The 27,317-nt window shown below is 38.1% G+C and overlaps 1 protein-coding gene and 1 long non-coding RNA gene across 4 annotated transcripts in view; both read left to right on the top strand.

Moving 5' to 3' along the window:
- The window catches only part of SNX29 (sorting nexin 29), a 216,759-nt gene that overhangs the window by 20,776 nt on the left and 168,666 nt on the right, over positions 1 to 27,317 (top strand). For 2 of the 3 annotated variants that reach the window (XM_072418989.1, XM_072418988.1), the window contains exon 3: positions 4,972 to 5,024. In XM_072418989.1, coding sequence (XP_072275090.1) covers positions 4,972 to 5,024 — 53 coding nt within the window. Of the gene's footprint in view, positions 1 to 4,971; positions 5,025 to 9,214; positions 9,300 to 27,317 lie in introns of all 3 variants that reach the window. The other variant, XM_072418990.1, reaches the window with a different exon arrangement.
- On the top strand, positions 5,035 to 15,340 carry LOC140335968 (uncharacterized). The gene is made up of 3 exons (XR_011921788.1): positions 5,035 to 5,582; positions 13,524 to 13,932; positions 14,808 to 15,340. It is a non-coding gene; the product is annotated as an uncharacterized lncRNA (long non-coding RNA).

The raw sequence follows: 27,317 nt of genomic DNA, 5'->3' as shown, positions 1-27,317 counted from the left end.
GGCAATTACTGGTTGTGTACTTGTGTGACAACAATCTTCCCTATTCTCCATATGTTTTCACTATGCAGAGCAGGGATGCAAAACATATTAAAGTCTTCCAAAAGTATGTGTGAAATGTGTTATGGTCTGATGAGACCACAGTTGAACTTTCTGGCCACAGGAATACCACATCCCCATGGGGAAGCATGGTGGTGGCAGTATCATACTCCTAATCAACAATACAATGGTTCCACCCGAAGAAAATTTAAAGGTTTGTAATAGCCCAGACCTAAATTCAACAGAAAATCTGTGGGATGACCTGAAGAGGGCTGTGCACAAGAGATGCCCTTGCAATTCGTCAAATTTGGAACGGTTTTGCAAGGGAAAGTGGGCAATTATTGCCAAGTCAAGATGTGTTCTGCTGATAGACTCCTACCCAAGCAGACTGAATGTTGTCATTTAATCAAAAGGTGCTCCTACAAAGTATTGGTTTTAGGGTGTGTACTTTTATGCAAGCAGAATATCATACACCTTTTTTTTTTTTTCCCCTGAAGAAAAAAAAAAGAATAGCTAGGATTTTAGTGCGGCAATAAGATGGTATATTGTAAAGAACAATTTGAAAAATATTTTTTGCGTATAAAAGTCACACAGCGTTTTAATCGGTCTTCTCATCGGTCTTAATCTTTGGCAAGTGGAAAAAAAAAATGTTTTTTGTTGAGCGGTGGTAAATATGTAGAGGTGCTACATTGATTACTTTTTCGGAATAGGTTGAAATTGTGAATAAAAGGGATGTCACAGAGGTAGGTATAGGATAGTAATCTCACAGCGCAGTATCTAGAAAAAGAATTTTTTTTTGTGTCTAAGTGATGTTGGAAGATAAAGAGATTAATAAATATGGATATCAAGGTATATGTATATGAAGTAAATATTATTAGAGCACTAGGTGTTGGATGTTAGTAATTCATTATAATATTGCGTTGGTTAAAAGGAAATTGGAACTGAGGGTAAAATATTAGGCTTAATAAGAGTTAGGTTTAAGAGAAAATAGAATGCAATGTTTACTAATATATGTGGGAAAAACCTTAAGCAACGAGTAATCATTATTAAATGATGTTCGGTTATTACGGAAAAATATAAACAGCAATGCAATACAAAATAATGCTACACAATCCCATGGGGGTTATAATTATGCAAAAAGTTCAAGATAGAATAGTGCTGATTAAGAGAAATACCTGTGGGACAGTAGAGGAGAATTCAGTTCCATGCAGAGTTAGGTATACCGAGGTGCTGTTTATTTGTGTGTCAGGACAGGAATAAGAAATAGCCGCTCTTATATGGCTGTGTGATACGGTGCAACGGCTCATGTGCGGGCAACTCGAGCATACACAGAGGATGAAAATGTGTATATTTCTGCCCCAGTTTACTCCAGGTGTATCTCAGGGTATATCCTGATTACTTAGTTACAATGTGTATGAAACACAATCATAAAGAACATAATCAAAATATGTACATATGCATAAGAAAGAAAAAAGGTGGAATGAATGATGAACATAATAGACTGGAATAAACAGCCTGTTCAAGTTTTAACCTTATTGTAAATTACAGTATATTAGAATCATGTCAAGTGTAATAAAGTATAATGCAGTCATATTCAAGACAATAATACGTGTAAAAGAACTGAACTGTTGGAATGAACAGCCTGTTCAAGTTTTAACTTTTTTGTGAATTTCAGTATAATACAGTCATGTCAGGTGTAATAGACCGTTACACAGGAATCTCAAGTATAGGGAATATTGATGAACATAATTAGTGGATAATCAAAGTAAGTATCAAAATAAGTGGATTATCAAAAGAAATTATATAATTAGATAGACTTGTACATCCAAAGTAGAAAGTTGAATAATATCAAGATCGCCAATAGGATGATATAAGACCAGATATATATTAAGTTCAAAGAGTCTATGTTGAGCATTATATTTTAGAAAGAAAGGCATATAGCTTATCATATCATTGAGGTTTGGGGCCTTTGTAGCTTCAAGATTCACAATCCATTTGCATTCAGCTTGAAAAGTTTTTGTATCTGTGTCCCCACCTTCTGGGTTGGAGAGATCACATGTAGATCAAACTTGTGCTTCGTAATGATGTGGTATCTAGTGGGGGTAGTAATTTTTCCATTCATAGTTGTATAGATGTGTTCGTAAATGCGTGGTGTAAATCAATGTAGTGTTTGGGACGCAAACACTACATTGATTCCACAACATCAAGTGTTATTTATATAATCACCTGTATCTGTGGAGCTTTTTTATATGGGTCAAACAAAACTGCCTTTAATAAAAACGTTCTTCAAATACCTCGAGGAAGTCAACAGGCAAAACTCGTTGGGTACAAGATGTTTTCTTTCTTTTTTAACACCTTAAAAGGGATTTCACTGTAGTTCGTCGTCACATTTCCCATGATTTTATTAATCAAAATACTGTACTTTTTTATATGCAAAATTATTTTTCACATTGTTCTTTACATATATAATATCCTATTGCCACTAAGACTCTAGCTATTCTTGTTTTTTTTTTTCTTCAATTTACATTATTCAGTGGAGCGGCCCATTACATTGTTGAGGAAACGTGATTAGCACCACTTATAAGTTTTTTTTTTTTCCTGTAACAGATTTGTTTCTTTTCAGTTGAATTGTACAGGTTATAGGTCACATTAATGAATTATAACAGGAATCCCAGTGTTCTCCCCAGAATTTTTTTTTAGCCGGGTAGTGGGAAGCTAAAAAAAAAAAAAAAAAATGGTCAGGGCAAGACACTACAAATTTATTGTTCTTAGTTTTTTCCATAGGTATCTAGCAACCTCTTATTGAGTCAGTGTTCTACCTACCCCCTTATACTTTGTTCCAACTTTCTGATGCCTGGCTTGTCCAAAAACCAAGTGTAATAATGTGATGTGGTTTAATTCACATTAGAAGTAAAAAACCGCCATTTACCATTTACTGCGCATACTCCACATGCACTTTTTTTTTTTTTTTTTTTTACATTTTTGTTATAGCTTAATTTATAATCACAGGAAAAACAATGCGCAAGTACAGTATTAGAACCTTTGGCCGTGTACAAAAAAGAAAAAGTGATTAGCTCCATTGTCTTGTTACATAGGTCAAAGCAGTAGAAATACAATAAGTATACAAGATTTCAATTCCGTTGCAAAATTCAGAATATCCAGATTAGAAGGGAGTAGGTAAAACCAACCAGGAGGGGTGGAAACAAACAAAAAAAAACAATAGTGCCCTTTTCAAGAAGTGTGTCATCACTTGTGGGTCCACACCCAATGAGAGTATTTGTCCTTCGTTTATTTTGATTGCTTGTGTGGGGTCTTGGCGTTACGTTCAGATCTGCGCATGGAGTCGGTAGACATAGCTGAGTGAGGGGACCCTGGTGGTTTCCGGGGCTAAAGCCATTGTTATAGCCTCTTGTGTCTGTTCCGAGAGCCACTCCCCCAAAAAGGACTCATAGTTTGACCCCTGGAAGTTGATTATGTGCAAAGTTGCAGGATAAGCCAGGCGGAATTTTATATTTTGCTGATGCAAAGCGAAACACACTTTTTGAAACAATTTTCTCTTATGGCATACCTCCGCCGAGTAATCCGCAAAAACTAGTAAATTGGCGTCTTCTAGTGGCAGCTCTCGTTGGCACCTATAGGATTGCAGAATAGCCAATCTGTCTGCATAGTCACGGTAGCGGAAGATAATGGGCTCAGGGTTGTTAATCAACTTCCTTAGCTGGCCCAGGCGGTAGGCACTTTTCTACTGGACAGATATTGTTAAGTCCCAGTTGTGTTGGTATAGTGGTGGAGCATAGTTCCAGGAGTTGTCCTGGAGAGAACTTTTCCGGGACCCCCACAATGCGTAGATTATCCCCTTGATTATTATTTTCAAAATCATCGTTTATTTATTTATTTTTTTTCCCAGGCATTTTTAGTTACTTGCTCATTACTGCTATAGTGCCTTTTGCTTGTAAAAGATCATCTTCTGCCAAGGAAATCCTCTCCTCAGTGTTGTGCATGCTCCCTAATGTCTTGTCTGAGGGATTGTATGCCCCTGTTTATCACCGCGTCTATGACCTCTAGGAGGGTAGGTTTAGGAATTACCCCAACCACACCCGCAATCACTGAAGGATCGGAAGCGGGAAGACTCACTTGGTCAGCAGAGCCGGGCAGAGACTTCTGGCTCTGTAGTGAAGGAGACCCGGTCATCTTGGAGAGTATGGCATGTTCTTCTCCTTCTGAGGCAGAGGTGACTGTGTTCGTTCCGGCAGCGTCTTTTTCAGGATCTTCTCCATCTGGCTTTGTCTGTATCAGAGCGGGTATGACACCCGAAGGTTAGTGGCGTGAATAAACTGGCGCAATCAGTGAAGAAATGCAGGGTATTCCTGAGGCTGGTGATGAAATCTATTTCCATGGAATGGTTTGTGTCTGATCCAGTTGTGCTTCCAAGAGTTTGGTGTCTGTTTGTGTAAAGTGTGCAAGATGTTGGATTGGACCTCTATAGCAATCTGCCTCGGGAAACGGCTCTGAGGCACAAAACTAGAATTTTTGGATGTCATCAATAAAGGTTTCAGAGCACCCTCTTTGAAAAAGCTATATTGCATTTATCTTCCTGAAGATGTTCTTTTAAACTGGGAGGTCATTCTTTCAGTATTGAGATCCACCTCTTCCCAAGGACATTGGAACATGGAGGAGATTTCCTCCACTTACCTACAGAGAACAAAGAGTTTTAGAGTTGTGAATATTTTTAAAGTCTGTTAGATTTGACAGCACCAACTTTAGACCACATTTGTTTCTGTTTCTCAAGATTAAATTTGTTTGGCAGTTTTTGTGGCATTCTTCTTTTTTTTTTTCCTTCCCTCCTTTAATTAGTATTGCTTTATTATGTTAACTTTTACAAAAAAGTTTGTAATTGTAATTGAGTTTACTCTTTTGTGTTTTTTTTTTCCACAGTGCCAAATAAGATTTGGAGGACGCAAAGAAATTGCTTCAGATTCCGATAGCCGGTAAAAGAAATTCTTTGCTATCACTCCTAACACTGATTTTGTGTTTTTGTACTCTGTTATGTAACTGATTAGCAAATGTTACCTCGATTTAAACCTTTAAATCATTTTGCACAATTCCTGTTTAGGTGTAAGTAATAATTAATCTTCTTAGGAAAATTATTAACAAAGTTTTAAATAAATATTTATTTCAGTGAAAGAAAGTCCGTCATTGAGAAGTCTGACGCTATAAAAAAACAAATCCTAGTTGCTAGACAATTAAAATGCCTTTATTACTTTGAGCCATTGATTAATAATAAATATGCAAATAAGTAACTTTGACTTCCTGTGACTTTATAATCCTCATATTTTCTTCAAAGTCTTGAAGACTGACACCTAACATTTTAGCAGGAAGTTGTCAGTGGCAGCATTGCTGTGTCTCTCGTGAAAGTATTTTTTTTTACAACCCCAACACACAGCATACATATTTCCTTTGTGAGATGAGTAGTCCGAGACTATTGTTATGTGGTGCATTAAAGGTTGTTTTTTGTAATTTTACAGACCAGACATGGACATCAGAAGGTAACTTTTTGTCAATGTCTGTGGGTTCATTCACTTATGACACAGATGGATACAGGGAACATTTGAGGCCATGTGTGTGAACTTGTAGATGTCATCCATTTAATGAGTTGATGCAGCTTGTGTCTCCATATCTGATCTTTAGGAATACCAGTGTATGTTCTAGTATCAGTGCTGCTGAACCATTGATGGTGGTCTTTGGGTACAAAAACAATCTGTATTTATACTTTTTTTTAGCATGTTTTATTAAGCTAGTACTAATAGTTGTAGGTTTTTGGTTCTGCTTTCTTGCTTCTGGTAATGGATAGGCTTCATGCACTTCTTCATGGGAGGGCAACCATCCACATGATTGTGAAAGTCACCTGTAGGCACTTCAGCCTCTTGTAATGCCAGAACCCACACAGGTGAAATAGATGAGTTGCAGAAAGTTTTATGAACCATACCTAAATACAAAATTTGAGGGATTCTGTGTGAAAGAAATGTTCTGTGACTCCCCTTGTAGTATAATATAATTTATTAAGTATTTTTATTTATACTAAAATAATCCACTTGTTATCTTAAGTAACTTTTTTTTTTTGCTTTTCATATTCAAATGTTGCAATAAAAAAATAGATCTTTCACTTGGTATTGACTATCCAAGGACTTCTTGGGGGCTGCTGTATATTATCAGGGCTCTCACATAGCTCTTGCAATCCCTGTCCATCATAAAAGCTGGTAACTATTTTAGCCTTGGGCAATCTTACAATTAACATCTGTAGAGTGGGTGGGTGGTGAGATCAAACATCCCAGAAAACACAAGCACCATATTTGTATTAACTACTGCCCCTTGCAACTGGAAAGTCGATAGGCAGCTACCCCCCCCCCCCCCCCATAGCATCTCTTGACTTGTGCTGGCCACAGTGCCATCCTAAGCTCTACACAGTGATAACTCTGAGGACACTTTACGAAAACAAAGTCTTCTACTCAAGTGTGATATTACTGCATTGTTTAAAATGCACCTATCTAGTAGCACCACAGGCAGTTTTGCCAAGATGGACCTCTGTTAAAACTTACTGTGGCCTTTTTCCTATTGAATTGGCACGCTGGCACCATCTACTGGTTTATTCTGTAAGCTACAGCAAATTATTTTGAACTTTTAATCATGTGCCCTGTATGCAACTTAGTTGAACATCTGGTCCCCCTAGTGGACATGCTCACTAAATTTTCAATAGATGCTCATTGCCAACCAATAACATCCTCTAGTGGTGATAGCAATGAAGCTCTGTTATCCTCAACATCATAAAAACTGAATATAAATATTATTTTTTATACAGTGAAACACATTTAACAGACAGTCATGGTCACAGTAAGTTAAGAAAATCATCTTCCAAGTCCATTTTCCCTTTTGAGCAGACCTCAACTGTATAGAAAAGGGGCTATCTGAGGACCAGAGGCAAATCCTATGCTGGAAAGAATAACTTTACTGAGAGCTTTAATTTCACCCGCAAAGTGCTGGCAGGGCTGACATTTGGACCTAAAAAAGTTGACTCTGAGTTCCTTGTCCAAAGCTGAATGCAGAACATTCTGGAACCTGTGCTGGTTATGGGTTAACAAAGAAAACACTTGATTCTGCTATTTGAATAAAAACTTTCTATATCTTGTGGAATCTATATATGTTTGTAAGCTTTGAGCAGTGTATCTACCACCACAGAGAAAAGCCATTTGCTTTTGCCTTTCAAAAAATAGGCATTCAGTCCCTGGCAGTTAGGGATAGAATGCTACTGCCAGTCCTGGAAAAGTTTGTCTTGGGCAAGGTAGAGGAAACAAATGCTTGGTCCTGGAGTGAGGACAGAAAAAGGACACTTGCAAGGGAGAGGTTGGTTACTTCTATAGCTTTGGATAGGTTGTCCTATGGAGATCAAAGGGTGGAACTAACCCAGCTGTATGCTGTCAGCAGGAGTGACAGGAAATCTATCTGCTGTAATACATTGAAATACAAAATGCAAAATTCAGAGGTTATTTGGCATCAGCTAACACGATTTTCCTCATAGAAGGGTCCCTTGTCTGTTTCCACAGTCTGGGAATGACCACTCTAGCTGCTGTTACAAATCGGCAAAGAACACTCTTTTTAGCAGATATGATAGGCCCTGAAATCATAGATAGCAGGGTTACTTTAGGATTGTTGGGTACATTGGAGCCAGTGATTGTATTAGAGTTGTAATATGTTGTCCCATAAGCTATACACTTATGGGCATTCCCACCAGATGTGCATTATGGTGCCCCTCTGTGTATGGCAGGGGATATGAGGCTGATATCCCTCTGAGGCGGCAGAGGATATGCAGTAAATGTCCATGGGGCAGAGATGCCATCTAGAAAGAATGTAGTAGTTGGTCTCTTGAGCTTTACATGGTTTTAACACAGTTTGTGTGTTTATCCCATTCTTCAGCTGAGATTGGTGTTCCAATATCATTTTCCCAATATCGGTCATATGTAAGGCCGAAATTGTCGCTATCTTTTAGCAGTATATGATAAATCTGAGAGAGGGATGGTCTATCCAGAGACCCAAGCAGGGATTCCAATGCGGTGTGATTTCTAGTTATCAATTGTTTATTTAAATTGGAGGATATCAATGACTCCAGCTGCCTATAAAACCAGGACAAGGGCTGTCTGTGGGTCTGAGCATCCAGGGAGGACAGCGGAGGTAGGCGAATATTCTGAAGAATAGTATAAACATGTCTGTCCTCATCTGCCATCCACATTAGAAACTGGTCTACCCCCAAAGCCGGTGGGCATGCTGGATTATCAAAATTTGAAGTCATAGGCCCCATCTTGGATGGGAGAGCTTTCAATCCCAACAGGGATTCCCATAGTTTCAAGACCTCAGAGGTAATACTCACAGAGGTTTCATTCTCCGTCACTAACCTAGCCAAAAAGTCCTGTGCAGCTTCAAAATGGGCCAAAACATCTTTGGATGCTTCAACTCATTCCTTCTTCTGATCACTGTTACATACTACATACCAAGATATTAGGCTGTCATATGCCCCCACATTCATTTCTCTATTTCATCTGTAAGAGGGCAAAGACAGGAATTTCTCAGACAGTTTTTTCTTAGTTAGCGCATAATCTAAAAGATGTGTTATCTTTATTATTCTGAAGACGCGAAAGAGATATATTGACTATTCCAGATTTGTTAAAGTTAAAAATAAAGTTGCTAAAGCAACTGAATCTTTAAACTCCTTCATTATTGAGTCATCCATGAATAAGGAAAGTTTATGGTGGCAATCCCCTAACTGCATACCTTGTATATTTGGATTCTGTCTCAATGCAACCGCTAAATGTTCCATGACTAATGCGTATAAGAGTGGGGATAGGGGATAACCCTGTCTGGTTCCATTCTGTATTGGGAAGGATTCACAAAGGGAACCATTAATCCTTACTCTAGCTCAAGGTACAGCATGTAACGCTGAAATACGGGCTAACATTGCGGGACCCATTCCAATTTGGCGCAAAGCCTGGTGCATGAAATTCCAATTTACTTTGTCAAGTGCTTTTTCAGCATCTACTGATAGGCGGCACATGGGGATTTTAAATTGTTTGGCAGTCTGGGACAAAAGAGATCGGCCTATAATTAGAACAAAGTAAATGTTTTTTTCCAGGGAAGGACCGTAATGTGTGCTTTCAAGCTTTGGGCTGAGAAGTGAGTGTGATCAGCAATAGGGGAGAAGACCCTCGTTAAAAAAGGTACCGGGTTTGATAAGTGTAATTTGTAAAATTTTTGGGTAAACTTGTCCGGGTCTGAGCTTTTGTCTACAGGCGTGGTTCGAATTGCAGATGCCACTTCCTTCTCTGTAAAAGGTGCTTCTAGCCCAGCCACGATATCTGCATCTAATTCTGGTAGAGCTGTAAATGTAATGTATTCCTGTAGGGATTGGGGGAACACCGGTGTCGTCTGTAAGATATAGAGGTTCTTATAGTATTGTTGAAATACCTGTAAAATGTCACAAGGTTTTACTTTTGGTAAGCCATGTCATAGCTCTTCAGTCAGTTCCACAAAAATGTCAGAGGACTGTTCTGTTTGTGTTAGCGCTCCAGGGATCTAGTTTTATCCGATTTAGCAACAATATACTGAGCTCTAATCTTTTTAAAGCACACTCCATGTTGTATCAAAACCCCATGGAGAACCACCTTAAGAGCCTCCCATTGATTTGGTAGAAAAGTGGTATCTGACCCATTATCCTTGAAAATATTAGATATAATGTCCACTATGGCACATGCACAAATAGAATCTTTGAATAAGGAATTATTGCATTTCCATATCCAGTCCTTGGGACCTGCCATCAGCACCTAAACAGTAACTGACACAGAAGCATTATCAGACCAAGGGCAGCTGTCTGGAAGATACAGGGCTCCGATCCACAAGTCCATGGCTCACAAAGATGTAATCTATGAATTGCAACTTTTAATTTATGATCCAGGTCTTGAGTGTTCTGGAAAGAATGTGTGGGCCAGGCACTCCTTTTTTCCAGGCCAGGAAATAAGGATGGATCTGGTGCACCTGGCCTTGTATTAGGGGCATGGCATTTTGTTTATTGTTTATGCACTCAATGATGCCCGTACAAATTTTTATGCACATCTCTCACAAAGTTCTTTGGAAGGCCAATTTCGTAACTCTATTCTGGCTGGGGATTTTAATGTTGTCTCAAATTGTAATACAGAAAGATCAGTTACCTAAAGGCACATGAAATCTTATCCCGAATCGATTACTTTTAATGCAGGAGAAGTGGTCACCACAATTTATGCCACAATTTATTTGCAATTTAAATTACCTGTGACTATAATGTGTCACATACAATGGCGGTTCCTAACAAGTATAAACTCCTAAAAGAGTCTCTATGTAATAATATTGCCCATGCCAACTTCCAATACCAACAGTTGCTCACAGAAGAGGCTAAACCAAATTGGTTACACGCTAATGTGGTTTTAGATAAAATTTTGTTGGTTTATTCCGATCATTTGGAGATGGAAACATTTTTAGAGGAGCTGGAGTAACGCAAGCTTAACAGAGCCCAATCTTATAACCCAACCTTCAATGAGGCAGCAATGACTCTTCCATATAATAGGAACCATATCCTTTTTCTTGATGCTGGGAAGGGGTTTGATCAAATTCAGTGGCCTTAGTATCTCAATCAATAGATCTACAGGATTTTTTCTTAGATATCTTACTATTGCTCCCCAGCTCACATGTCTTCATTTTGGCCCAATTGAATTAAAACTTTCTGCATTTACAGATGTCTTCCTTTTTATTGTTGACCCCATACACTTGTCTGTCAATAGGCCTGATTTATTAGGACTCTCCAAGACCAGAGAGAATACACTTTATCAGAGAAGCTGGGTGATCCAAAAAACCTGAAATGGATCTGGTCCAGGATTGAAAACATTTGCAAACAAGTAGCAAATGACTTTAAAAAATTGATTCCAGGTTGCTGGATCACCCAGGTTCACTGATGAAAGTGTATCCTTTCCAGGCCTGGAGAGCTTTAATAAATCAGGGCCAATGTCAACACTTGCTTGCTTCAGACAAATATCTGGATATGCCAAAAACTTTGATAATTCCATTACCCCATACTTGCCATGGTATAAAAGATGCCCATTTTAGTGGGATAAAATGAAGATTAAATATGTAGCTGTTACTGCAAATTCTTTAATGTTTTCAACATGATGCCTCTATAGGCAGCTAGAGGTACTATAGGAACTAATAATGCTATCAATAATGTCCCTTGATTCCTCCTCCCTTGTACAGCCAAAATCTAGTTATTGGTACTATAAGTCTATCTGTTCCTGGATATTATAAGAATAAAGGGAAACTGTAGCTATCGTACTTCCTACATCAGTAAATATAATTAAAATGATCCAGTTGAAATGTTTTGAAATATAATGGTATAGGCACATTTTTATTTTTGGCAAAAAAAAAAATCGATTCTAAAGGCTTCCATATGACATGTAATACTGTTGCTGTTATGATTTTTTCATTTTATTTGTAACCCTGAATTTTATTATGTTAACCAAAATAAGAATTGTTTTGGGAAAAAATACTGCTTAATTTTTTACCCAAAGGATAATGAATGTGCTAATACTATGAATGTAGAACACTTTTTTAAACCCCTTAAAGAACAAGACATGGGATCCTTTTTTATTATTTTTTAAATTAGAAGCAATAGAACTGGATGTATCAACAGTTAGCAAAAACAATAAGCAATATCAGGGGGAATCTAAGACTTTTAAGGCTCTATTTACTCAACGGGTAATCAGACATTCTGGCCAACATTCCCTTGTTTAAATTTTCCAGTTCCAATGGCAGTTACTGATGGCACATCCAGTCTTGGGGAACTTTAACAAATCAGGCCCATCTTCCTGATACACATAATCATGACCTAATAGAAAGAAAGACATGCATAAAGCATATACCCATAAACAAACTGTCCTCTCATTTGTATTTCAACATTTTTTATTGATTTTTCGAATATGAAAAAACATACCAAAAAACAAAAAGAAAAAAAGGAAGGAAGAGCACAATGGGAAAAAAATACCATGATTTGGACTACATACACACATAAGTCATTGGAAACTAACGATACACGACTGATCATTCGATAATCGTTGATGAATATAGTGTCTAACAACAGGCCAACGACATCGAGTAGAGAGGGATGTCTCTTTTAACAAATGACCATCCGGGCAGTTCCATTCCTTTACAGATCGTGCACAGTAATGCGCATGTGTGGCAAACAAACATTCATTACAACACACCAGTACAAAAGATATATAATAAATATTGTGTCTTCACCTGTCTCTCCTTATTTATATGCTTTGTTTTTATGAATTATATATCATGGGATTTATTTTATACATATAAAACATATAGCAGTCATAGTAGCTATGTTGGCCTGTATATATTTTGTTTATATATTTCTGTATTTGGATATCTTTTCTTTACAGCGATGTTCTCTGCCTCCCTTTCCAGTGATGTTCTCCACTGTGTACTTCTGCATTCTTTTCCAGCGCTATTTCCTGTCCTTTTTCCGCATTTTTTTACAGCGCTGTTCTGTTCCTACACTGTCATATTATCTGTCATTGTTGTTTGTCCATAATTTACTTTTTTCATTTTCTTTTAATTTTATTATTAATAACCTCCCTGGCCGTCTAATTATGTCAGTATATTTATACCAAAAACAGTACATTGTTTTGGATGGAAATTTGTTGTTTAATATTGTAGGCCTGTAATTCTTAGGAATACAAATAAAGTATAATAAATAATTATAAAAAATATTGAAATATTATAACAACAATCAATGTAATTTAAAAATGTTATCAAATCAAAAACACTGAAATTTTTCCAAACAAGGTATCGCTGCTTTCTAGTTGTTCAAAAACAGCTTTTGCGCTGGCAAGACGCCTTTTGGATGCCATGGATGTGGTCAAGTTTACAGTAAGACGTCAGGAAGGTTAAAGACAAGTGTTAAAATGATGATACCAGGAAATGATGAAAAAGGTCAGGAAAAGTTCAAGAAGGTCAGATCAAGGTCAGGGCTAAAAGTTTAGCTACCTTGGATGGATGCCTACCATGGTCCACATTTCTGCATGGCTCATGGGCGTTGATCTCCTCCACTGTGTCTCTGTTTTTTTTGTCCTGTTTTTTATTTATTTTTTATTTTTTTTGAGGAAAACAGGAAACCAAAGGATTGCATGTTACCAAATGATTGCTAGGTATTGCAGAAAAAAATACTGTGCGCTTACTAATGAGGTTTCAGTTGCGTGTGTCTTCGTTTTAACATCTTTCTAAAAAATGCTCATATGGTGCTATTTAAGTAGGTTTGAGTGCTTTACCTGTCCCTGTTGTGTGTGTAAGTTGTATGTATGCTCTGAATGATTTATGTTCAACATGGTAAATTTTTTTTGACTTGATAGGAAGAATTGCCTACTAAGCTTTCAGTGGTACAGACTTAATCCAGGAGTTCATTGACCTCTACAGATCCTACCCATGTCTGTGGAATGTTAAGTCTTGGAAGTACTCCAATGGGCATCTGAAAATGAAGGCCTATGATGCAACAGTGGAGCTAAGCAAGACTGTCAAGACAGCTGAAGCAAAAAGTACAGAATTTGTGGACCGGCTTTAAAAAAAACTGAATGAAGGCTTTGCAGAGGTCGGATGCTGGTGAGGAGGACATCAGTGTGCCTAAACTGTGGAACTTTAATCTTTTGACCTTCACCACTGATCAAAAAGAAAGCCGTTCATCAGTGTTAAACCTGCAAGATGCCACCATGGATGCAGGGACTAGCCTGGATGACACCCCATAAATTTTAATCATAAGACCAGGTAATTTCATTCTGTAATTTTGTGTCAGAACTATTTTCCAAACATTTTTTATATTTACAGATTATTATTGCAATGAAAGAACCTATAGCCCAAATAAACTGGCATACTGTCCTGCCATTCTACTGGTATTGAAGTAATATATGTATCAAATACCTCTCCCCTTTGCTGACACTAGCATTCTGATGTTATTGATGCTACAAAATCAACCGAGCCAGTGAATTTGCTGCTGCTTTCCCCAGGTTCCATGTGCTCCGCTGTAGCAGATTTATGTTCTATTTGTGGGCCAAAAGGTTCACTGCAATTGCTCCTACGCAAAAAAAAAGATGTAACAAGGAACAACCAACCTGTCAGTTTTGTCCATTGGCAGATTTTTAGTACTGAGAAAGATGCAAAAGTGATTTACTAGTATCCCAAACCCATTTTCAACCACCCTTCTTGCTTAAAAAAATCTGTCATTGTAGGTTTTTTTTTCACATTTTTCTGAGGAAATGGCTCCTGTTAATACTCTCTAAGGTTTGTGTGTCACTGGGAAAGTGCAGTTGTTTGTTTGTAAACTTTTGGTGGAATGGGGTAGTTTCGAGGACCCCTCCATCAGATATTCGCCCTATTTAACCAATGTCGACAAAAAACAACTTGTGAGCATTCACAATTGCCATTAGTACAATGCAGAAAAAAACCTTGTATTTATAGTGGAGGGATTTACTTACTGCAGGTGGAGTAATCCGTACACATTTCGGATCAATTGCTCCTCCGCAATTCAGGAAGATTCAAAATCTGCAGCTATGCTCAGCCATTCCTCTTGTGTATCAGGACACTAAAAAGAGAACCTACAAAGAGATGTCATAATCATAAGTTCTATTTTTCTTTTCTTTCAGATTTCAAGTGATATGGTGGATACTCCACCTGCAGGAACATCCGCTCCCATCATTTCCAGCCTAGAATCAGGGAAAGAAAACAAGAGGAGCAAGAGAAGAAAAAAAACATTGCAGTAGGCTATGACTATACTCATACTCGGCTATCAAGAGGAAGGGTTGGATGCCTTTGGCTTCAGCATTGCTGCAAAAATGAGAAAAAATAAATGTGCAGTAGAACTAATTGTCAGCTATGTGGTCAGCAAAGGGTTGATGCAGCTGTTCAGTGCACATTACCTAATATATTCCTTCCCTAATCCATACCAGCAGCCTCATCCTTCTCCCTCCTGCCAACCAATATGAACCCTAAAAACCACCTACCTTCTATTCACCCAAGTGATATTTCTTTTGGCAGTAAAAACCAACAGTATACAAATTTATAGTTGCCAATGTTTACAACTTTTGCATGATTTTATGATTTTGATGTTGAACTATATTTTTTTTATTTCACTATTTTCACAAATATTTTAATTAAAGTATTTTTAATATATAATTTATTTGACAACCAACTGGTGTACATTCCTTTGTGTAATTGTATTGAGATACCTACCTTCATGTATTCATCTTTCAAACCTATTATTATTTTTTCGCATGTGTCTCGGGGATATCACCCATTGCTTGTTATGAGATACTAGTAGAGAAGTTCACGTCTTGCAGTAACCTTCAGTGGTAAGGACTAAAGTGGTGATTAACCTCTGTCTTTCAGTTAAAGATTTTCACATGCAAATATCCTGTTTTTGCATAAAAGGTTCTACTGCTGTAAATAGTTTTTCAAAGCACACATCTGACATTTTGAGATTTTTGAGATTTGAGAGTTTTTATAGTACTCTGGGGATGTAAAGCACAGTTCGTGACAGATTCATGTGGGAAACTTGCGCTTCTTCATCCTGTTGGTCACGTAACAAATACACCACAGCAAGGGCTGCTTTCTTTTTACGGGAGAACACATGGAAAGGAATATTGCAGGGTGAAGTGATTGTACAGTGTCTTAGAAGAACGTTTGTGGAGAAAATACCTGATCATGAGCACGTTCTTTTTGGCTCACTCAGATACCTCGTTTCCTCAACGTCATTTCCTCTTCTATAGTATTTCCTCAACCTCTCAATGATTACATCTGTTATCATTACAATACCAAAAATTTATCTGTGAAGGATTGTATCGTTATAACATGTACAGAATCTTGCACTAGTCAGTTGGTTAAAATAATAGTTTGTTTCAAACACTTATCTGTGTGTGTGTATATATGTGTGCTTGTGGTCTTAGATGAAATATTCATACAACAATAACAAAATATTCAGAGACAGCTGGGCAGAATTTATTCAAATTTACCATAGCATTCTTTATATCACAGTAATACTAGACCTAACTCCCAGTTCAATTTTTTTTTGCTGACCCCAAGTACATAAGATTAGAAAAAAAAGGAAAAGGCTGGGGTTTTGTTTTCCACAAATACCATAAATGAGGGGGTGCTGAGAAGTTCCTGGCTTTGCACAAAAAGAAGAGAGCCAGAGTTATGAAATAACACATTTATTCAACATATTCCCCCCTGAGACTGATGCACTCGGTACAGCGTAGTTGCAGCTTTTCTAGACTGTTCAAATAAAAGTTCTTTGGTTGGGCCGCAAACCAGCTCTCGGCAGCATCTGTGGTCAGAAATGTCCTCAAAACGTTGCCCCTTCAGGTGTTTCTTCAAATTCTGGAACAGATATTAGTCCCAAGGGGCCAGGTCAGGTGAGTAGGGTGTTCAATTTGGCAGCCACAAATTGTCCTGCAAAAAAAGAATCCCTTTGGTCAACTTTCCATGGTGTTTCGTCTTAATTGCCTCCTTCAGCTGGTCCAAGAGGTTAGCATATTACTATCCAGTGATCTTAGAGTCCTGAGGTAGGTAGTCCACCAACAGAACACCTTCTTTGTCCCAGAAAACGGAGGCCATGACTTTTTTGGCCGATTTCTGGGTTCGGAACTTCTTCAGCCATGGGGACCCGCTGTGGCACCATTTCTTTGACTGTTCCTTGGTTTTAGGATCATAGATGTGGAGCCAGGTTTCATTCTCCGTCACTAACCTAGCCAAAAAGTCCTGTGCAACTTCCAAATGGGCCAAAACGGCTTTGGATGCTTCAACCTGTCCCTACTTCTGATCACTGTTCAAACCTCGGCACCCACTTCTCTGAAAGCTTGCGCATGTCTAGGATAGTGGTGATAACAAAGCCAACATGGTCATGTGAGATGTCACGTATCTGGGCTATCTTTCTTGCGGATATTCGCTGGTTCTCAATATTAAGCTCATGGACAGCATCGCAGGTCGCTGGGTCCTTTGAGGTTGGTGGGCACCCACAGCGGGGCTTATCTTCAACGGTGAAATGCCCAGTCTTGAAACGAGATATCCAGGTTTTGACAGTGCTGTAGGAAGGACACTTCTCCCCCAGTGTTTGTGACATCTCAGTGTGAATGTCCTTTGCTGACTTTCCCTTGAGAAACAAAAACGTCATGATGGCCCGTAACTCCAATGACGCGAAACTTGCTTTTCCCTCTGCCATCACTGCTTCTCACTAAAAGAAAAAACAGCTTAAGAATCGCAAAGACCTTATATTTGCACAGTTATATACTAAGATATTAGGCTGCCATATGCCCCCACACTCATTTTTCTATTTCTTCTGGAAGGGGGCAGAGCCAGGAACTTCTCAGCAACCCCTCGTATTTTAGATATTAAAGAGACATATTGTGAGGCAAATTACCATTTGTACACCTCAGCCAAATACAAATTACATAGGTAAACCACTGCCATTTGCAATATTATGGGAGGAGGTGCCTTGGTATCTATACAAAGAGAACCCTAGTTGGTTTTGCAAATTCGGCTAATCTCTATTCCCTACATGTTTCGCTGATAGGCATCTTCAGGGGATATATTGAGAGATTGTTACAGGAACTGTGCAATAAAATGCAATACAAATTTTAGTTATGCTGGTATCATAATAGTCCAAGGACATTGACAGAATAAGTATGATAGTGGTGGTGTTGGGGGAGATCAAATGAATAATCATAAAAAGAGTGAATAGGTGTTTATAGGAAATATGTATTAAAGTTGTGATGGATATAACTAAGTGGTATAAATATGTAATATAATGGTAGTGTGAATAAGAAGACTTGCTTCTGTTGAGGGGGGTTTTCATATAAGAGCAGTGGAATTCCCCAAGATAGGCGATATCCTGATATTCAAGGAATCCTGGGAAGTAAGTGATAATGTTGATATTGACTAAAGCAGCAATCACCAACTAGTGGTGGTCCACAGAAAAATTTGGACATTTGAAATGTTTATGTTTTAATAATAGTAAACAAAAATAATATTCGAAAAGTTGGTGACCATTGGACTAGACATCATGTTCTTAAAACATAGGGGAAACTATAAACATTATAATATGTTATGTAAATCAATCCTCTTGGTCCAACCCCAGTTGTTAAGGATAATATAGGCTTTTGTTACCATAAAGGTGCTATGTATATACTTGATCCTAACGTACAGTAGTAGACACAAATGGAGTTACCACTTGAAGAAAGCCACAAAGTGTTAAATGACATACATTGATCAATTAATATAAAGTAAAGTCAGGTTGGGTTATCACAAGTGGGGGTTTATATTTATTATATGCCAATGTTTTATGCATAACCTTCCAATAAAACCATGTTGATTATATCTTGTTATGATGCAAAAGTTTTAGTCATTCTTCGGTTTCATTGTAGAACTCTGAAACAAAAGGTTATTTCTAGACAGGTCTTTTACTTTTTAGTAGGATCTTTTTGGAATTTATTTGGGGGTAACCTCTTCCAATAGTCTCATTTGAAGAGCTTCCTTCATAAATTCTGCATTTGTTGAATAATTTCCGTATTTATAAAGTTCCAACATCATATGCAGCACTGTACATTAAATAAGGGTTTCAAATGACACAGGAGGAGGAGAGGACCCTGCCCTGAAGGGCTTACAATCTAAGAGGTGGGGGAAGTATCACACAATAGTAGGATGTTAGAGAATTGTGGTAAGGTTTTTAAAAGACAGAAGAAAATGGGTAGGCAAGTTTGAAAAGATCAATTTTGAGTGCTCTTTTAAAGGAGCAGAAAGTAGGAGCCAGCTGAAAAGGATGGGAAAGATCATTCCAGAGAGTCAGGGCAGCTCTAGAAAAGTCTTGGAGACGAGCATGTGATGAGGTTATGACCGAGGAAGTCATTAGTAGATCATTGGAGGAGTGAAGAGAACGGATGGGGGTGTATTTTTTACCAGGCCAAAAAGGTAAGTTGGGAATTTGAAGGCAAAGTACATGAGTTTTATTATGATTCCAAAGTGAAATGGAAGCCAATGGGATCCTTGAGAGGATATGACAGCGGAGAAGTATTTTTGCTTGGCGACAGTGAGTGCAGTGTTAATGTTGGGTAGTCTGGCTTTGTAGTCTATGAAGTCAACCATCCTACTATTCAAATCTTCCTTTTTATTAAATTATTATTAAACAGGATTTATATAGCGCCAACATATTACGCAGCGCTGTACATTCCTTTATTTAATCATTTGGGAAAAAGCAATTCTGTAATTATATGACCCTCAGTATGTAAATATTTTTTAAACTTCATTACTGCCTTGTGACCAACCATAACCTTTAACATTTCCCTTTGTAATTTGGGACAATGTAAACCAAATTATAAATTTTTATGTGATAACCCAACCTACCTTTACCCTTTATTAATTGTTCAATGTATGTCATTTAACATTGTGGATTTCTTCAAGTGGTAACTCCATTTGTGTCTACTACTGTTCATTCAGACCATTTATATACATAGAACCTCTATGGTAACAAAAGTTTATATTATTATCCTTAGCAATTGTGATTGGACCAACAGGATTGATTTAGCATAACCTATTATAAAGTGCATAATATCCTCATGTTTTTAGAATGTGATCTCTGGTCATTATCAGTTTTTACCTTACCATGATCACGTACTTACCAGGATATCTTGAATATCAGAATATCTCCTACTTTGGGGAATTCCTCTGCCCTTATATGAAAACCCTTCTCAAGGGAAGTAAGTTGTCTTATTCTTCCTATAAATGTTTTACATTATTATACCACTAGTTATATTCATACCAAGTTCAATACATATTTCCTATAAACACTTATTCACTCAATTTATCTTTTTATGATTTTTCATTTTATCTCTCCCAACACCACCACCATCATGTTTATTCTATCAATGTCCTTGACTATTGATACCAGCATAACTGAAATTTGTATTTAATTGCTTTACTGTACAGTTCTGTAACAATCTTAAAATATTCGCTGAAAAAGCCTTTTGGTGAAACGCGTCAGGAATAGTCACTTTATACCAGCCTAATTGATTTGCAAAACTAACTAGGGTTCTCGTTGTTTGGAAATATAAAAAAGAAGTTGTATGGATACCAAGGCACCACCTCCCATGATATCGGAAATGGGAGAGATTTACCTATGTAATATGTGTTTCTGCCACCTTATTTACCTGTCCCACCCCCCTCTGTCCTAGTTTAAATATCCTTCCACCATTCCCCTAAATCTTTCCCCTAGCACAGCAGACCCCTTTTAATTTTGGTGCAAGCCATATCTGCCATACAGGTTGTACCCCAATGAAAAGTCAGCCCAGTGCTCTATGAACCCAAACCCTTCCCTTTTACACCAGGACTTAAGCCATGCATTTAGCTGTTTAGGCGCCTTCTGCCTTTCCTGTGTTGCACATAGCACAGGCAATATTCCAGAGGATATAACCTTGGAGGTCTTTTCCTTCAACTTAAAACCTAGTTCTTTAAACTGATTTTTGAGGAATCTCTATCTACCATCTATCCTGTCATTGGTTCCAACATGGACCAAGACAGTCGGGTCATGCCTAGCCCCTCTCAGTAATTTGTCCACTCGGTCCACCACATACCGAACCCTGGCATCAGGGAGACGGCAAAGCATTTGGTTGAAGTGATGTGAGCGACAAACTATTCTATCAGTCCTCCTGATCATAGAATTCCCTATGACAACCAATTGTCTATGCCTTCCTGCATTGCCTTCCCCACCCCTACTAGATGGGCTGCTCTCCTGGCTTTTAGGGGTAGCAGTAACATCTAGAGTTTCCATCATTTGGTCTGGCACCTGCACATCTTCACATGCCTTGGCAACTTTTCTAGGGTGCTCAAACACCATTCCCTCTAACTACAGTAATCCAGCTCCCTACATGTTAATTCTGATTAATCTCTCCATCCTCCACATCTAAGCCTTTAACTACTTGCTCAATGAGCATGTGACTCCTTTCAAGGTGATCCAGTGATTTCAGTGTTGCAGTGCACTTCTCCAGCTCTCCAATGGAAGATACCAGAAAGGCGACATGCTCACATATTCACATATGGTAAAAACAGACTTTCAATGATTATCCTAAGAGAAAACAAAATCACAATCAGTAACTATGTCGGATATTCATCTATCTAATGTTATATTTGTATTTAGGATATGTCTCATTAAAAACTTACTAATCAAACTTTACCAAAACCCCTCCACACATTAAATTGTTTCCGAGGAAGACTACTCAGCTCCCCGTCTCCTTCTTAAAACACTGGACCAGCTGATGGTGACTATTGTGGCGTCCACCCCAAAACAATACTGCATAGTCCCACATGAACGCCCATACCCCGCACTGTTCGGATGAAAATCCAATCTAAAGGTGTCAAAAACCCCCACCCCCAGCCAAAGGAAAGCTTTGGTGTGCAGCACAAGAACACCAAGAGGGAGCTCACGGATGAAAAAAAGGGGAAAGGGGGGGTGGGAGAACCAATACCAAAAAGACTACTAATTTATCATTAATGACAATTATATAAATAATCATATTTTCAATATTTCTCTAAATCTTAAATCGTCTGCACTAAAGTTGTGGTACTTTCCCATATGGAGACCTAAAGGTGTTTAGAGCCTAGCACTGGTTATAGTGTAGACATGTTCATAGATACATTGGGCCTGATTTATTAAAGCTCTCCAAGGCTGGAGAGAATACACTCACCCAGTGAAGCTATGTGATCAAGCAAACCTGGAATGGATTTCTTCAATGTAATTTGCTATTTGCTAGCAAATGCTTTGAATCCTGGACCAGATCCATCCCAGGTTTGTTGGATCACCCAGCTTCACTGGTGAAAGTGTATTCTCTCCAGCCTTGGAAAGCTTTAATAAATTGGGGCCATTTTCTAAATTGTCTTCTAGTCTTACCTACATAGTAACATCCACATCCACAAAAGGCCAAGTAGATTGTACCAATGTAACTACAGTTTATATGTTTACGGATTTGGGATTTCATTTCCTTAGGAATTTTAATTACATTGTTTTCCGTAAAAATCCATTTGCATTGATTGCGTGTATCACTCGGATATGTAACTTCTCTGTAATTTAAATAAAATAAAATTTCTGATCTGGTATTTGTTTTTACTCTTTGATGGCCCTTTTGGGAACTTTTTTGCCATATCCACATTCCAATAATCATAAATTGTTGTGGACCTTTGGCTGCAAACCTAAAATCTTCATCCTTTGAACAACTTCTCTCTCTTCTCAAATACTGAGAGTATGGTATGCTGTTTTTTTTTAAAGGTTTGGAGTGTGCACTTGATGACCGTGGGTTTACGTTAAAGATTGGTGATCAGCGTGTTATCAACGTCTACCACAATTTCAATATCCAAAAAAATCTTATTGTAGCGTAAAGGAATTTACCTGAAGTTCATAAAAAAATACCAATACCAATTCATTCATCTCTCGTTTAAACAGTTCATTACCTGGATTTGGGCTTTATTTCTGCTCATTATGGCTATTTACGCCCCTTTTGGTGCCTGCATTTAGTCAGCAGAGCCACCACCTAGCTCCGTTGGCATAGAGGTGGCTACGTCACTTCCCCTGGAAGAGGATGGAGTCTGCTGACATTACGGGGGACACCACCAGTCGGGACAGGTACTTGTATGGGGCGTATGTACTGGCGTATGTACTGGCTCCAGAGAACGCTATATGTACTGATATTTGATGGAGGCCAGCTATAAAAAGGTTGGGTATTGTAGTAATACTTATGGAAAATGTAGAAAATGGAAAAAAACTAAATGGGAATAATTTTTTTATGATTACTAATCTGATTATTGCCACATTTATTTCTGAGCAGACAAGTTTATTATTGGCATATTGGTTTCTGAACTGGCATTTTGTAAATAGTATAATTGGATGGCACATTAAAATCCTTGGAAGGTATATTTAAAAGTAATGAGATAAGCTATCTTGTTAATTTAAAATCCTCGGACTATGATTTTATTATTTTATTTTATGATTTATATTGCAAGCAAAATTTTATGTGGCACTCATAAATATTTGGGATGATATTTCTAATTTTAATGGTAATATTTGTGTTGTGGATTTTCTTTGTACTATGTTTTATTTTACTAAGTTTTATTATTGCTCTTTGGACAACAGTTTTGTCCTTTTAGGTGTGTTAAGGTGTTGTATGCAAACTTTATACATAATATTTATTACTCATAATTGATTTCTGGGAATATGGTTTTGTATGTTTGAAGCCATTCATGGGGTGAGGTTTTTTGATTTTTGTACTTTGACAACTTTGTAAGGAGACTGGATAGGCTTTTTTCTAGAAGTTCTTTCTATCGTGGGTTGTTTGCTGCTTTATGTTAAATACATCCCCTAAGCCTTTCTTTCTCAGTATGACTGAAATCCAATAGGTTACATAAGAAATACCCTTTCTGGGGAGGTTTATTCCTCTGCTGCCCTGTGCTGGTTACCCGTGGCCTATTTTAAGGAACTTTTTGGATTGGCATGTAACTGCTTGTTAATGCTTTGTAAGTAAAACATAGAGAAATTATTATGATGTTATCTATTATTTTGAACAAATAAGACATTTTTGTAATTGATAAGTGATTAAATAGTTAAAGATTCCAATTATCTCCTTAGAAGGCGAAACGCGAAAGAGTTGTGATTTCATAATGTGTGTTTTGTTATTCAATAAAACTTTTTTTTTTAAATTGTAATTTTTATTATTTTTCCAAGTAACGAAGAAACAAATATAACAACAAGCAAAAGAGAAATGGACAAGAAATACCAAATATAAATTCAACAATAATCAGAAGCAGAAACATATAACTCTTTAGCATATTACAGTATTACAGTATCACAAATTACAGGGAATAAATAGATTGACAGAAGGCAATTCTTCTGGTTATGAGGTAGTTAGGAGCAAAAATGTTCCTTCAATAAGCATTACATATGAACATATGAACAATAATGATACATCATTAACAATGTAACTGTCCAAAACATGAAATTGCAAGGCACATTAGTGAAAAGAGTATATAGAAGTGGGGAGGGGAAAAAACAGAGGGGGACAGGACAAAGGAGGATGTAGAATAGGGGACAGAAGTATGGGGATTATTTAGAGGAAGCCCCCATTTTAATCCCGAGGGAGTAATGGCAGAAGAAATATGACCACAGCCTAAATTAGGACTGGTGGTCAAATATTGGAACATTTTAGATGGTAGATAGGAGTCCCAAGGAGCCCAGATTGCCAGAATTTTCTCATACTTATCATAGATTCTAGCCGTACGTTGAACCTTCTTTATCCTAGCATACAGATCTTTAATGCCCGGGGGCAAAGTGGATTTCCAGTGTCTTGCAATAAGACACCTGGCTGTAGTGAGAATATGACAGGCTAGTTTTCTTATGCAATTTAGTGAGATTAGAAATAGGTAGGCCCAAGAGATGCAGTGTCTAATAGAACAGGATAAGAGGACATATCCAGAAAAAATATATAGTGTGTGTATGTATGTATGTATGTATGTATGTGTGTGTGTGTATATGTGTGTGTATATATGTGTATATATATATATATATATATATATATATATATATATACATATGGGGCCAACTTCTGTGCCACAGCTCCAACAAACATTGCTAACATTTGGGAAAATGGCTTGCAATTTATTTGGGGTGAGATACCATTGCATAATTAGTTTATATGCATTTTCTTTGGAGATAGTGCAAATTAAACTCCTATGAGCAATATCCCATATAAGTTTCCAATAACTTACATTTAAGCATGTAAGTTAACAAATGGGCATGCCGGTTCAGTGTTTAAGAAAAAATACATCTCAGAAATTAACTCTTTCTGAGATTGTCCTCCCGTACATAGTCTCTCAAAGTCTGTCAAATGAATAACCCCCCCCCAGCGTTCTAATTCTGTCCCTATTTCCACGCAAAAAGCGTTACATTCTTTTGCATGAAAATTTTTTTTACATTGTAGGCCTATAATTTTTAGGCATAACTCACCGAAATATGTCCAATATTTAATAATAAACTTAGAATAAAAAAAAAACAAAAATCAGTTAAAATAAAAAATAAAAAAAATAGTGATACATGTAATATAACTGTACAGTAGCATATATCAGTGGTCGCCAACCATTTTGTTCTGCAGACCACTAAAATCGCCCGGGAGCTGGGTGTCACTCAAAGGGGGAGAAACCTCCCCCAGAGTGACGTTAATATGACATAACCCCGCCCAGTCTCCCATAGAAGATCTGAGCCTGCAATGGGAGAGTGGGCGGGTTGTGTCCAGGGACAGACCGCCCACCTTCCTGAGCCTAGGAACTGCATGGGAGATATGGTCCGCGGCTCTGGCCAGTGCGTCCCCCCAGCATGGTCCTGCTTCTAACCCCGCTCAGGGTAGTGCCAGCCAGAGCCCCGGACCATTAAAATTTTCTCGCGGACCACCGGTTGGCGTCGCTGGCATATATATAATATGCCAGTCGGGTACTGTCATTTAGCAAAGTTAAACATGCCTTTTCATCTGTGTGTTTTCTGGAAAAAGGCAATATCTGCCTTTTGGCGCTTTAGTTCCTGTAGGCCAATATACGTTTGATGGAATTCAAACCTTTACTATTGAGTGATAATAGTCCAACCATGGCAAAGACATAGGGAAAAGAAATGCAAATTCAGTACCATACACTTGTCCCAGCAGAACCTAATCATCCCCCAAGGGTGTAGAGTGAGAAGAGAAAAGATCAGCACAAAGGAGAAGACCTAAAAGAAAAACAAAGAAACAAAACAAACAACAATATTCGGTAACAATAGCCGAGCCTACTCAACAGGGATCACGTCCTTGTCCAAAGGTCTATCTGGAAACAAATATTCCAGAGACCAAAAATGTGGGATGTGCACACCGACAAGGTAGGGGGGGGGGGGGTCCAGGGGGGACCTGAAGAAGGAAACCAGCAAAGCCAGAATAATATTCCAACATAAAACCTCCCCTCCCAGCCTGTAAACATTAAACCACAATGCTGAAGTAAGTATCAGGGACCGGGCAATTAAAGTAAAACAGGATGCATTAAGACTTGAGATAGAGAGATTATTTACATGAATTCAAAGCTCAAGTCACATGGGAACCAAGTAGACATTCAAATGTAAGAAAAAACATATGAGAGTCCATTTGCAAATATCAAGGCAAGTTATATCAGGTGACTGATCAGGTAAGTGAAGAACCAGCACATGAAGTATTTCTTGCTAGCAGATAGGAGCCAATACAAGAAAGATGTTTCCGTTTGTGAGCCTCTTACCATCTCTTAGGGGCTGCCTGGAAAACCGGGAGAGGATCCCATCCTGCAATTTATGAACAAGGAATTCCAAGCACTGTACCATCATGAAAGGTCTGCAGAGTGCTTGAGAATCACAGATCTTTCATCAAGATGCGCTATCAGGCTAAAAGGGATCGATAAGGAATTGATTGGTCATGTAGAGAAGTCAGCAGTGGTTGGAGAACATGTCGTCGCTGGAGTGTGGCTCATGCAACATCAGGATATAATTGTACCGTATTTTTCGCCGTATAAGACGCTCCGGAATATAAGACGCACCCAATTTTAAAGGAGGAAAATCTAGAAAAAAAAGATTCTGAAAGAATATTCCCCTTCTGATCACTCATGTGCCATTCATATTGGTATTCCCCTTCTGATCACTCATGTGCCATTCAAATTCCCTTTCTGATCACTCTGTGCCATTCAAATTCCCCTTCTGATCACTCTGCCTTTCAAATTCCCCTTCTGATCACTCTGTCATTCAAATTCCCCTTCTGATCACTCTGTCATTCAAATTCCCCTTCTGATCACTCTGTCATTCAAATTCCCCTTCTGATCACTCTGTGCCATTCTCACCTTTTTTTTCACTGTACGGCAGTTAGGGCAGGGATCAGCAAGGCGCGCTGTGCCGGCTTCTTTCGCTCTGCACTGCAGCCAGGAGGAGACACACGCTGCAGCCAGAGAGGAGAGGAGACAGAGGAGACACACGCTGCAGCCAGCGAGGAGAGGAGACACACGCAGGATCGGGTATCGGAAGAGTATCTTATTTTAATTATTTTATAACACATTTGTCGTATAAGACTCACCAACTTTTCCCCCCC

This window comes from Pyxicephalus adspersus, chromosome 7 (assembly GCF_032062135.1).
Source record: "Pyxicephalus adspersus chromosome 7, UCB_Pads_2.0, whole genome shotgun sequence".
NCBI lineage: Eukaryota > Metazoa > Chordata > Amphibia > Anura > Pyxicephalidae > Pyxicephalus > Pyxicephalus adspersus.
The sequence above is the reverse complement of the archived record's forward strand: the minus strand, read 5'-3'. Positions and strand labels throughout refer to the sequence as shown.